This window comes from Artemia franciscana, chromosome 12, assembly GCF_032884065.1.
Source record: "Artemia franciscana chromosome 12, ASM3288406v1, whole genome shotgun sequence".
Taxonomy (NCBI): Eukaryota; Metazoa; Arthropoda; class Branchiopoda; order Anostraca; family Artemiidae; genus Artemia; species Artemia franciscana.
This window is the reverse complement of record NC_088874.1, coordinates 26262616-26276442: the sequence shown is the minus strand read 5'-3', so window position 1 is coordinate 26276442 and position 13827 is coordinate 26262616. Positions and strand designations below refer to the sequence as shown.

General features: G+C 35.8%; 2 protein-coding genes across 2 annotated transcripts; both read left to right on the top strand.

The window, feature by feature from the left end:
• The first annotated feature begins 1942 nt into the window (after nt 1–1942).
• Nucleotides 1943–2449, top strand: LOC136033492 (uncharacterized). Its single transcript, XM_065714238.1, has one exon. It carries the CDS (start codon nt 1943–1945, stop codon nt 2447–2449), a length of 507 nt encoding a protein of 168 aa, XP_065570310.1.
• A 257-nt stretch (nt 2450–2706) lies between these two features.
• On the top strand, nt 2707–3087 carry LOC136033491 (eukaryotic initiation factor 4A-I-like). The gene has a single exon (XM_065714237.1). The coding sequence runs from the start codon at nt 2707–2709 to the stop codon at nt 3085–3087; it is 381 nt and encodes a 126-aa protein (XP_065570309.1).
• Nucleotides 3088–13827: the final 10740 nt, after the last annotated feature.

Below are 13827 nucleotides of genomic sequence, written 5' to 3'. Positions count from 1 at the left end.
TATAATTAAATTTTGAAAAAATTCGAATTAATAAAATAATAAATTTTAAGCTTAACCAAATACTAATGAAAATTAAATGGTAAACCCTTCTCTTACTTATCCACAAAAACTAATTAGGCTATATTAAATAAATATATATTTCATAATTTTAATCAAATACCTTTAAATAAAATAATGTGAAAAGGTTACTACTTTTAACTAAATTAAGAAAATTTAAGTAGTATGCCCCTAATGGCATTTATCATTGCCTTACCTCATATTTTTTTTATTATTTTAGTAAACAATAAAATAGTTTTCTCTAAACTGATGTTGTTAATGTTAGAAAATTAGACAAAAAAATAGGTAAGTGTGGCATTTTCAATTCGATGGAATAAAGTAAAGAACGCATCTTTTCCTTTAGTAGAAATACATTACATATTTACCTCTGCAGAAAGCAAAGGTTAAATTATGGCGAATAAATTTTGCATTTAGCGCAAAGCAAAATCTATTTGGTAGAGTTTCTTAATGCAATTACCTAGCCTGTTGATGCCGTGCCTTATAAAGACGGTATCTTCAATAAATCTTTATTCTGGGAGTGTTTGTCTTTAGAAATAATATGTAAATTGTTTAAAATTATTTTAGTTTTTCTTTTGTAAATAGTAATCTTACACAATAATTCCCTTTTAACTTTTCAAATAAAATAATCTTAAGATTTATCATTAGAATATTTATTTCAATAGATAGAAGTGAACAAAAAAGTCGCTTTTTTGAACTATTTATTATACTGTTAATATTATAATGTATGGCGTTGTAAGTTAATGTCTCCTTTTTTCGTTCGAATAGTATGGCTATTCGTGAATTTAATCTTCAGGCTTGGACTCTTTTGAATTTCGGCGTATTCTTTTAAGTTCTTTTCATTCTTTGTCTGGTTGTTAAAAGGACTGCAAGTACTGTATTTTCCTTACGAGTTAAGCATTAACTTAAAAGGTTAAAAATAACACATTTGATCAATTTCTTCCGAAGAATGGAGAGGAATATTTTAAGCGATTTTAAGCCTGTAACAAAGTGGACAAAACCAGTAATGAATATTAAATTTTCGTTGTAATTTTCTTATCAATAATTGAAGATCTTGTTAAATTTATTCATTTTTATTTTTATTTGAGATTTTTACTTCACCACAAGCGAGTTGATATTTTAGGGTATTTGCTAATTTTAAGCCAAATCTATATGTATAAGGTTGCGCAAAACTTAGTTGTAAACTTAGTCGCGCACTGCTCTATGGATACATTTAACATGATGCACAAGGTGGCAACAAGTGAAGCAGATCTGAGCGCATATGCACATATGGAAGGAGCGAAAAAATGATCTCTTCATTACTTTGGGAGCAAAGTAAAAAGAACTTAATGAGCTCATTCATACAAATGTCCTGAATGACAGGCGTTATTCGGGGATCATTATTTACGGTTTCGAAAAACCGCATCATGCACAACAAAGAGCTTTCCTTCCATGTGTAGAAGGAAACGATGTTAAATTCGAAGCCAAATCTGGCAGTGGAAGAATCACTGCAGCTTCATTTTACGCATTAAACCAAATTGAGATACATGATAGATAATGTCAAGTTGTGATCATGACGCCTTCTTATCAAAGAGCAAAGCAAATAAGACGCCTTATCTCAGGTTTTGTCCTCTATATTAAAGCAAAGTGTCTCGTTAAACGTTTTGAAAATGAAACCAAAAAATTAATGGCTTCCAAAGAGTCCAGCCCGCATATCGTTGTAGGAACTCCAGATAGTATTTCCTGCATGATTGGACAAGGTGCTCTGGATAACGAGAACATTAAACTGGTTGTACTTGATAAAGCTGGTGAGAGGTTGTCTCGGCCTCGGGATTTTTGCAATCCAATCAAGTAAGTATTTCGTAGCCTGACTAGTAACAATAAGCAAGTTTTCCTATTGACGTCTACTATGTCCGATGACGTCGAAGAAGTCACCAGCCCGCTTATGCAAAATCCCATCCATATTTCTGTGACGGAAGAGAAGTTGTTTTTTAATAGTATCCCCCCTCCCTATATCTGGGCAGTGAACGACGAAGGAAGATTGCATACTCTTGTTGAACTCTACATGAAATCTGCTAAAACCTGTTCCCGTTTTGTAATCTTCACAAGAGATACTCCCAGCGTTGAATTACTAATAAGAAGTCTTACTGCCAGGTGTTTTGCTTTTTCATCCATGGATGACAGTGTGGACAAAGAAAAGCGCAAGAAAAATATAAAAAAATTTAATTCTGGAAAATGTCGTTTGCTAATCACAACGGACTGTTCGGATTGCCAACTTAAAAGGTTAAATATGACGCATTTGATCAATTTCTCCCGAAGAATGGAAAGGAATATTTTGAGCGATTTTCAGCCTATAACAAAGTGGACAAAACCAGTAGTGAATATTAAATTTTTGTTGCAATTTTCTTGTCAATAATTGAAGACTTGTGAAATTTTTTCCTTTTTTGTTTTGTTTGAGTACTTGATTTTTACTTCACCCCTAGCGGATTGATATTTTGGGGTATTTGCTAATTCTAGGCCAAATCTATATGTGTGAAGTTGGGCAAAACTTTATTGTAAACTAATTAGTAAACTTAGTTGTGAATGATCTGTGGGTACTGTTAATATGATGCACAAGGTGGAACAATTGATGCAGGTGTGAGCGCATATGCGAATATAGAATGAGCAAAACAAATGATCTCTTCATTATTTCGGGAGCAAAGTAAAAAGAACTTAATGAGCTCATTTATGCAAATATCCCTGAATGGCAGGTTTTATTTGGGGATCATTACTCACGGTTTCGAAAAACCCCATTATGCACAACAAAGAGCATTGTTTCCATGTGTAGAAGAAAAAGATGTTAAATCTGAAGCCAAGTCTGGCAGTGGAAGAATCACTGCAGCTTCAATTTACGCATTAAACCAAATTGAGATACAGGATGGATCATGTCAAGTTGTAGTCATGACGCCATCTTGTCAAAGAGAAAAGCAAATAAGAAGCCTTATTCCAAGTTTTGGCTTCTATATGCATGCAAAGTGTCTCGTTACACGACTTGAAAATGAAACCAAAAATTAGAGACTTACAATGAGTCCAGCCCGCATATCGTTGTAGGAACTCCAGATATTTTCTGCATAATTGGACAGGGTGCCCTGGATAACGAGAACATTAAACTGTTGTCTCGAACTCGGGATTTTCGCAATCCAATAAAACGAAGTATTTCGTAACCTATCTAGTAACAATAACCAGGTTTTCCTATTGACGTCTACTATGTCAGATGATGTCGAAGAAGTCGCCAACGCGTTAATGCAAAATCCTATCCATATTTCCGTGACGGAAGAGAAGTTGGTTTTTAATAGTATCTCTCATCACTATATATGGGCAGTGTACGACGAAGGAAGATTTCAGACTCTTGTTGGACTCTACATCAGATATTAAAACCAGGTCCCGTCTTGTAACCTTCATAAAAGATACTCACGGCGTTGAATTACTAAGAAAAAGTCTTACTTTCAGGCGTTTCACTTTTTCGTCCATGAATGATAGTATGGACCAGAAATAGTGCAAGAAAAATATAAAAAAATTTAATTCTGGAAAGAGTCGTTTGCTGATCACAATGGACTGTTCGGATTGCCAACTCAAAAGGTTAAATATGACGCATTTGATCGATTTCTCCCGAAGAATGGAGAGGAATATTTTCAGCGATTTTCAGCCTGTAACAAAGTGGACAACTTGGGCGTCATAAACTTTGTTACAGGAGGTGACTCACCCGTACTTCTTGACATCCAGAATCGTTTCAATGCCATGGTGGAAACTACCTCTCTATACGACGCTGTGTGATGAGTCCGGATTACTCTATTGTGATAAGTGTTAGGGAAAGCCTCGATAAATAATTGAAATTTAGATCATCCATTGTTTGTGTTTTATTTTGTGTTGTCGACCAATTAGTGCTAATTATTTTAAAACACCGTATTCTATAAAGTAATTTCTTTCATCGTCTTTATTACTGGTCTTAAATGTTAAATATGCAAAAGTGCAGATGCTCGGAAGTGTCAAGCAGTGAAGAAATGTCTCTTGAACAAAGTGATTGATGTATTCAAGTTTTTTTCATAAATTGTTGTATACAACTTCATGATAGGTAGTTTAATTTTATTTATATTAAACGATTCCACTGTTTATAAAATATTGAACTGTCTCTGAAAAGAAAGAGAAAAAACGGAAGGCTAAATTACTCCTCCATTGTAGTTCACAATTTTATAAGGGGGTGGGTGTTGGCCTATATGTTACAGGAGGACAATGATGAATGAGTTAAAGAGAATAGTTCAAGATTTGGGCAAAAAGACCTAAACGACCAAGTAAAAAAAATTCTATGTCACAAATTCTACTTCTGGAAGAAATGGAAAAATAACTTTGGAACTGCCATCTCAAGAAGATGAACAAATGCAGTAACAGTTTTCAGTGAAAAATCAGATTTGACAAATTATATACCTAAACACTCTACCGAAAAAAAATTCTAGAATGGTTGTTAAAAACATCCCTAGGTCAAATGAAAAAGAACACCTAGAGAATACCTTTTGAATCACAATTTATATGTGTCAAGACTAGCAGTTAAAGGAGAAGCATTCAAAATAGTGACGATTATTCACAAAGGAGAAAATAAAACCCATGCTGTTGTTGAAGTCTCTCCAAAGATGCGTAAATGTATAAAAGACCACCGTATCTGAAATTAGGGTTCATATTGCACGAATGTGAATATTATATCTACCTATTAAGATGCTACAAATGCTGTTTGTATGCACATGAAAGCCGCAATTGCAAGGGAGTTACACAATTGCAAGGGTGTTTGTCCGTATTGCTCTGGAGAAAAAGAATATATGTCATGCTCATCTTCTTGACCCTCCTGCCGACCAAGTCAGTCAAAAGGACTTACAGGAGCCAGACATACCTCGCAAAACATAAATAAATGCCCTACCGCAAGAAAAATAAATGATTTAATACAAAATAGTATTGAATAATCTTGTGAATAGCTTTGATTCAAAGAGTGGTTTAAAGTTCCTTCAAGTCAACTTGCCACATTCTTATAGTGCAATGGTAACATTAAAAAAGACCCTAGGTGATTAGAAACCTGATTTAGTACTTTTACAAGAACCCTATGCGAGTAAATCCAGAAATATTTCGTGCATACCATCAAATCACAATAGCTTTTTTAAAATATGATCCTGTTAAGAGGTTTAATAGTGCAGCAATATCAGTTAAGAGTGGAATGAAAGCTGATATTCATCATGAAGATTCTAGAAATGAGTTGGTTTTTGTGTCTCTATACCTCAAGAGTGGAACAATTACAGTGTCCTCTTTATATTGCCCTCCATCAGTGAATTCCTTACCTTACCAGTTTAATATCCTAGACAATGTGAAACTTATTTAAACTTATCGTTCGAATACTTTTTGTTTGTTGAAAAAGATTATGCAATACTAATATGACTGAAATGTCCATATGATGGGATTCGACTGTCCATATATCCAACAGCTTTTCAGAGTGCTTTTCCATGTGCGTTGCAAGGTCATCAAAATTCACTAAAGAATTTGACTTGAGGTTGTCAAGAATCCCGAAGTTCTGAATAAAATGGACATATGGCATTTCTTCTTTTATTTTATCATATATTGTCTGCCATGTTCGATAACAATAGTAAATTCCTCTTGGAGGCTTTTCAAATAGTTTTTCGTTTTCTTGAATTAATTTAGATATGAAAACACTTTTCCCCGACATCGATGGGCCAGCAATAATCATCCGAAATGGTGTTTCAATTTTAAACATGTTGACTGATTGCTTTTCTTCTTTAAACTGTCACTTTTCAAGATTATCTCCTCCTCTTATCGATTATCTATATCCAGTTCTCTGAAGAAAAAAAGTGCTGTTTGTAAATGTCCTTAAGAAAGTTCTTGCAGTCTTCACAACAATGGATTAAAAGATTGTTCTGTTTTTGAATAATTGCTCTAACCTCTTGAGGTTGTCTTTCTTTTTTAGCAATATAGTATAACACTATGTTCTGTAAACAGTCACTAATTACATCTTCAAAGTCACATATCCCACTATGGCTACTATAGCCTGCTAATTTTTGCATCCAACGTTAAAACGTCCAAAATTGTTGTTTTGTTGCATTTACATTCTCTTCCGTTTTCTAAGAGCCTTATTTGTAGCTCAGGTAAAGAATTGTATGAAAGACACACTCGACTATTTAAAATGTTCCAATTGTTGTAGTCCATAAATGTTTTACACTTGCATTTATATCTTACTATAAGATTCTGACATAGGATTTCTAAACACTCACAAAGAAAACTAACTGTAGTATACATATTTTCACTAGCACTTTCTACACAAGACTAAATTTGTTTTTGAAAATGTCAATCATATTTGATATAACTTCATTTCTTCAATTTTGTAATGTCCAAGAGGAAGGGTAGTGATCCCATCATCAAAAATAAATACTTTGTCCGAAACACCAGATATGGCAGTACGGACAACTTCCATTGTATATAATTTCAATTTGAGAGATCTTATGGCGTTTGTTGTAGCTATAATGACCATTCCTTCAAAAACAACTTCTTTAAATCTTTCCGCCGTTAGATATTTCTTCATCGGATGTTTTGATGTTCCTTTGGCAGCCTTCTTTAATTTCTTGTTCTGCGTTACGACACAGTAGAATTTAGGCGAAGCGGCGATTAATTCTTTGAACGTATCGCTTCATAGTTCGTTTTTAAGCCTGCCCAATTCATTCTTCTTCTGGCTATTTACCAGATGGGGATATTTGATGGGGTCCCAATTGGAAGTCCATGATGGGTCGGAGGGTTGGGGATGTCAAATCGCCGACTAAATCCTTTGTAAATATCTTAACAAAGACTGAGTCAGTATCAGAATAAGCTAAATAAATTTTACCAGAAAGAGGCCCACCATAATATGGAACTAGATTGTCCCAAAATGTCTCACCCATAATTTTCTTGGATATAGATAGTATGGCTGCACCAGCTGCAATATTTTTATTCAGGAAGGCATGTCTCTTTTTTCTGAATATCAGCCAAAGATTCTCATTAACTATTGAGAAAGAAGATATATTAGTCTCCAAGCAGACGTCTTGTAGTTTTCAGATCTGTTGTAACTATACACGACGTCCTTTTTTGTACTTGCTCTACAGATTTCCAAAAATAGTGTTATTAAATAGCTTATAGAGCTCACTCTTCGTTTTAGATTTTGTTTTTGATCTTCTTTCCATAAAATGGTCGATGTACGGTTTCATAAAAAAATTCCTGTTTGAATTGAATTACACTATGGATCTTATCTAGACGAAAATGATGATTGAGTATGAATTTCAAGTATGTATGGTGTAGGGTAATTTTCTTTTTGTTGCCAAAAGATGCGAGCAATCTATTTGTTGACATCCATGGGATCTTGTCTTCCCTTATGCGTTTTTGGTTGTATGGGGACAAATCTTCAAAGCAGATTTTCTACCTCGAAATAGGGTGTGGCATCATTTGATAATAATCGTGGAATTTCTCCGCTAACTGTAACAAAATAGCCATACTCTCCATTCTCTTTTATAGTAGAAAAGTCGGGTAAATCATTAGATTCTAAAATTTTATAGTCACCAATGGGCATTTTATAATTTGACATGCCGTTTCCATATAGTCCATTATGATCTAAACTCAAACCGTAGCTCAGATTATCAGGATGAGTAAGGTCAAATTGAATGTACCAATAATTATGGAATACCAGACCACCATATATAGATTTTTCAATCTTAAGATGAATTTTTAAATCTTCAATTAAGTGTATTTTATGTGGAGCTGCAAATTTCAGCAGTAGTTGGTATGCTAAAGATGGTGTTGGAAAATTTGGGTCTAAACTATAAGGATCTAGTTCATCTTCAACAAAGGTCATAAAAACATCCGCTAGAGTTAACACGTCTTATGCGAGATAAACTCCGCAATAATGACACAAATTTTTGCACTCGAAGACATCCCAAACTTCTTGCGCAAGATCGTATTCTTCTGTACTTATAACCTTTTGGTTGGGATCATCATAAAATGATGCTTGAGATGGTAAACTTGGTTCTTCAAACCGTGTAAATTCATCCATATAACTCTACGGGAAAACACCCTTTTGCGTAAGTAGATTGAATTGATGATCATTTTAAAATTGCTGTCGTAGGATTTGGAAAGACTGTGGATCTTCAGCCTTTTGTACAGCAATCAAATTTTCCAAGGATTTTGGCAGGAATGCAAAAGTGTCAAAGAAGAGAATTGAATAGCGGCGGTTTTGGTTATTTTCAAGGGTCCGGGACCAGCTAATTTTTAAGGTGAGAAATTTTTCGCTTGATTTAGCCAATGGTTCGTACTGTGGATTAAAACCTTCAATTTGTGAAAGGGATTCCAAAACATGTTTTATGTCATAACTTAAATTATGAAACCCAACCGGAATATACCGCTTATGTATTAAAACGGTGTTACATGTCGAGTGAGCCAAACATTCAAAATTCAGTCCTTTAATATATTGGCAGTGGTGTCTGACTGTTCTATCTCCTACTTTTTTCGGTTTTACGATCAGGGTTTTTTCACATATACCAAAATTAGTCTCTTGAAATTTATGACTATCTTTTTCAGTAATTATCATCTCGTGACAAGTATCATATATTTCGTCTAAGCAGTTTTGTGCGTTTTGAATAAGTAATATCATGCCGTCAATATGGCAAGTTGGTCCATAGGTTTCTCGGTATTGCTCAAGATTTTTACCGTATTTGACGACGGTATGAGCATACGCTGCTGGCCGGTGCTCTGAAATTATTCCTTTTCGAATAGGCTCGTCAACTTTTTTGATGGTTGACTCGAAATCTGCGAAAATTCTATTTTGAAATGGCATTTTATTATAGAAATCGTTGAATTCAATTATTGCTTTTTCGCCCCCTGGCATAGATACTGTTTGCAAACCGTGAGGAGAGCGGGCTTCGATATGGTGTTTTAATTTATCCTCAGTCCTTGATGGTGACAGGCAGTATGGACAATAGAATCCCGCTGTTTTTCCTGAAGTTTGTAAACGGCTTAGATTTACGATAGGCCAAAAATGAGCGTAGTCTGCATCATCCGACTCTCCGTACAGTAAATAGGCATAATATTTTACATTAGAATTGGATGGAGCACGAATTGGACAAATTGCTTGTTCTAGTTCATTATAATGTAATACGCATATCCCTACTGAGGCGGAGGCGTTTTCTTGCTCCCATTTTGAGATATCGTTGATTTTGATTGGCCATTTTCCCCCAAAATAGTTGAATGTAACGGTTGGAAAAATACCGGGCTCTCCATGAATTTCTTCTATCCCATTCCTATTTAACTCTAGTAAATTAGAATGACTAGTATTGTCTTTTAAAACTTGATGTCCCGCTGCCAAGACCGACCATTTGAAACATTGTAATCCTTGGTTGAACCGTACCTGAAAAATTCCTTTTTTGCTAGCAAGGGCTTGCTGAACTGGATGACCGTTCCGGCCAACAGGAATGGGAAAATCCCCATCAATTTCGCAATACGAATGTCGAGACTCTGGATTCCTGTAAGTGAATATCCACTCCCATTTTATGCATACTTCTCCGCCGATTCATTGATTTTTGTGATGCATTTGCCAATTTCTGTATCTATATCCCCACCTCTATCAAAACGTTACATGTACGAAAGCAAAGGGACAGTCCTATCCTCTTCATCTTCTCGGCTAAAAATTGCATTAACTGCAAGTTGAGCTCTTACGCTAGTAAGTTCTTCTTCTTGAATTTGTCGTATTATTCCACCGATAGTTTGGCGCAAAACATTGACTTGTTCGCCAGATCTTTGGATCTTAAAGGCGAAATTGGATTTAAAGCTATATGATCTTAAGTAATTGTGAAAGGCATGATCTTTCAATTCAAATTGAGCTCCTCCAAACTGATTAGAAGGACTCGGTTGATCTAAATCTACTTGTAAGAAGAGATCAACAGTTATCATTGAGCATTCATTCAGTCTGGTTCTCCGCTGTGCAAAGTGAATTTGCTTTAGCCACACCCCTAGGATACAGTTTTTTTTTCACTGAGAACAAGCTCGATTGAATAGGATTTCAGATTTGCATTTGATGAAAGCGGGCCCTAGTAATAACTGGTTTTATTACAAAACAGGGCCCTTGCGAGTAAGTTTCACTCGATGATGTTTTAGTATATTAGATAGGCAAAGCGGCATTATCGTCAGAAATTAGTAATGGCAGTGACAAAAGAGCATTTTGACCGGCGGAAGGACGAAATGCTACAGTTAATTTCGCAGTTACAGACTGAAAATAAACTACTCAGAGCAGAAAATAAATTGCTCAGGACTGAGCTCGTCCAAGTGAAGACTTCTACTTTACGAACAGAACTATATACAAGAAAAAAATAATATCATTATACACGGAATTGAAGCGTCACAAGGCTCAGAAAATCTTGGGCAGACTGTATCCTCATTTTTTGAGGCTAAGCTTGAAATATCCAACGCTAACCAAATACGTATAAGTGCCATTTATCGTATTTCAAAGAAATCTAGTCGACCAGAACCAGAGAGTGTTCTGAGCCTCCGAAGTGGGACAGAGCGAAAAAAGGTTGTAGAGCCTATTTTTGTAAGCCTAGATGGCTTTGACCGGTCGATGATCATTAAGGAGTGTGGAAAACTTAAAAAGACTTTAAAAGTCTTGTCCAAGGAGGCGTCAGAATGTTGTTGGATGTTAAAAAGTCTAAAAATTCACAGTGGGCGAAATATCTAGATGAATGCTTTGACCCAGTTAAAGTGCCAACTATCCAACCTGAGGAATTAGACTCAGAGTCATAATTGTGTGTCTTCCTTTCATTCATAAGTTTGTCAGTATAAGTTGATTGCCAATTGATTAGATTTCTATGTTGATTTTGCCCCATCCTTGCCAGCGGTCGGATGTTGATAAGGTTCTTGAACATCCCTTAATTTTTAGATATATTTTATATTTTTCTCCTTCATATGTAGTTGTCATTACAAGTTGATTGCCGCTTGCTTACATTTTTCTGTCTAAAATGTGTATTTCAGTGCTTTTTTTATCCATGTTATTCCATTTTCTTTGTTTTGTTTTTCTCTTTCAGAGTTCAAAAAAAAGTTCCTACGGGTGTGTGTATTTCTCATGGCTTTTGCTTCACTTCAAGATATGGCCTTGTCCCCTGGAAACTATTAGGTAAGTAATGATTTCCTATTCTTAATCCCGGGGGCTAATCACTTCTTCATTACCAAAAAATTATAACCGGTTAAAACAATTAGAGAATTCTTTTTTGGATTTAGAGAAAATTTTTTATGAAAAAATAAGTAATCAAGTAATGACAACATTATGTCCGGCGAAGGTATCAGTCATCACAAGTGACACATCTGATCATTTTCCTATACACACTGTCTTCAACACAACGAGGATGCCAACTCCACTCGTAAGAACTAACCAGGGTCTACAAGTAATTAATCTTAAAGAGGAGAATGCTAAACTGTTAAATGATGAGTTAAAAAAAGTTTCTTGGGACAGTGTCCTAGCAAGTGAAGATGTGAACGAAGGTTTTGAAATTTTCCACAATGCGATTGTAGCTGCATATAAAACATGCTGTTTTAAAGAGAAACCAAGAAACCGTGGAAGAAAAAATACACCAATATGTCCATGGGTTACAGAAAGCTTACTTATATGCATAAATAAGAAAAATAAGTTATGGGCAAATTACAGAAACCACCCAAACCGAGAAAACCTAGAGAGATATGAGACGTATAAGAAATGCCTTCATTCAGTTCTGAGGAAAGCAAAAAGAATTTATGTGAATAATAAAATATCGGAAAGTGGGAAGGATGGACGAAAAGTCTGGAAGGTCATTAATTCGATTTTGCGACCAAATGATATAAGAGCAGAATTGCCTTCCAGACTTTTTGTCAACGGGGAGGCTGTTACGGAACCCACTCGGGTTGCAAAAGAACTCAGTACATTTTTCGCAGATAGGAGGATAGGAGGAATTATATCTAATTCTGCGAAAAGTCCCCACAAACCCTACGAGCATTACCTTGGCTCAGCATGCACCAAATCAATGGCAATAATTCCTTTGACATCAACTGAAGTAGAACTAATTGTGAAGACCTTGAAAGGCACATCAGCATCTGGATTTGACCGGATACACACGAAAGCCCTGAAAGCAGTCCTCCCTTCTATCCTAGAGCCATTAACTTATTTAATAAACCTGTCTCTAAGAAGTGGTGTTTTTCCCTCGAAACTAAAAAAAGCAAGAATAATCCCTTTGCATAAAGGTGGCCCTCAAGACGATCCCTCAAATTTCCGACCCATATCCATATTATCTGTTTTTTCAAAAGTTTTTGAAAAACCCTTACAAAGACTACTTTACCAGTTTCTCGAAAAAAAAAGATTTTTTAATTGTCGTCAATTCGGCTTCAGACCTGATCATTCAACAGAAAATGCTCTGGCATCCTTAAGCTTATTCATCAACAAAACACTTGACTCAGGTCTTCTGCCAGCTGCTATATTGATTGACATAAAGAAAGCATTTGACAGTATGGATCATACAATCTTGCTGGGAAAGCTGCAACATATTGGAGTAAGAGGGATAGCCCTTCAATGGTTTGAATCTTACCTTCAAAATTGGCGCATCTACATTGGTGACGACCCAAGCAACGACACTACTGTGAAATTTGGTGTGCCCCAAGGATCAATCCTCGGTCCTCTTTTGTTTTTAGTCCATGTAAATGACCTAACTCGTATCCTTAATCCGAATCATGACGACAAAAAATGCTGTAACCTATGCTTTGATCAAACATCTGAGGACATTACTAACGAGCAGGATGAACTTATAGCATTCGCTGACGACACTACAATGACCTGCTGCCAACAAACTTGTCATCAATGTAGAAAAATCTTGCATTCTACTATTTTCTAGGGTAGGAACCATTCACCCAGAAATAACAGGAATTATGACATCTCGTGGAAAGGTTCAACGACCAGTAAATGGATGTTCAAAATATTTAGGAGTAATAGTAGATGGAAACCTTTCTTTCCTTCCTCACATCCATGCTGTAGAATTAAAGCTTTCAAGGAGTCTGGGTATCATGAAGAAACTGAAGCAAACATTCCCACGTAAAACCCTTACCCTTCTCTACAATGCACTCATTAGACCCCACTTACAGTATTGCGCAATGGTATGGCAATCGACATTCAAATCCCATCTGAAAAAACTGGATTCCATCCACAAGAATGCCTTGAGGATCATCAAACACACAGAAGATTATCTCTCGCTAAAATCGCTGTTTGAGCTTTCCTGCTTGGTTTTTGCTTTCAGATTCCTCTCCGGCTTGCTTCCACCGCCTTTTAGGAATCTAATCCATTTGGTATCCAAACAGCGTCTTCCAATTACAAGACTATCTGCATAGATACATATTCAACATACGCCAACAGTGAGGTCGGATTTTTCGCCTGACATCGTCTGTGCTAAGGCTTGCAATACTCTACCGCTTGAACTGAGAGGTAGGAGCTCTCTTGGTTCTTTCAAAAAGAGAATAAAAAATATCTTGTTTTAAATTAGTTTAATTGAATATAGAATCTAATTAGAATAGTGATTCTAGTTATTATTGAGTTTTTTAGGGGGGGGGTTGGAGTGGTTTGCTCCTGGATGAAGAGGTGGGGACTTGTAAGGATGTTTTTTGGTTTGGGCCATGGTTGTATCGAGAAGTGGAGGGAGAGCCATAGTGCGTATTTATTTTTGAGGTGATATGGGACTCAGC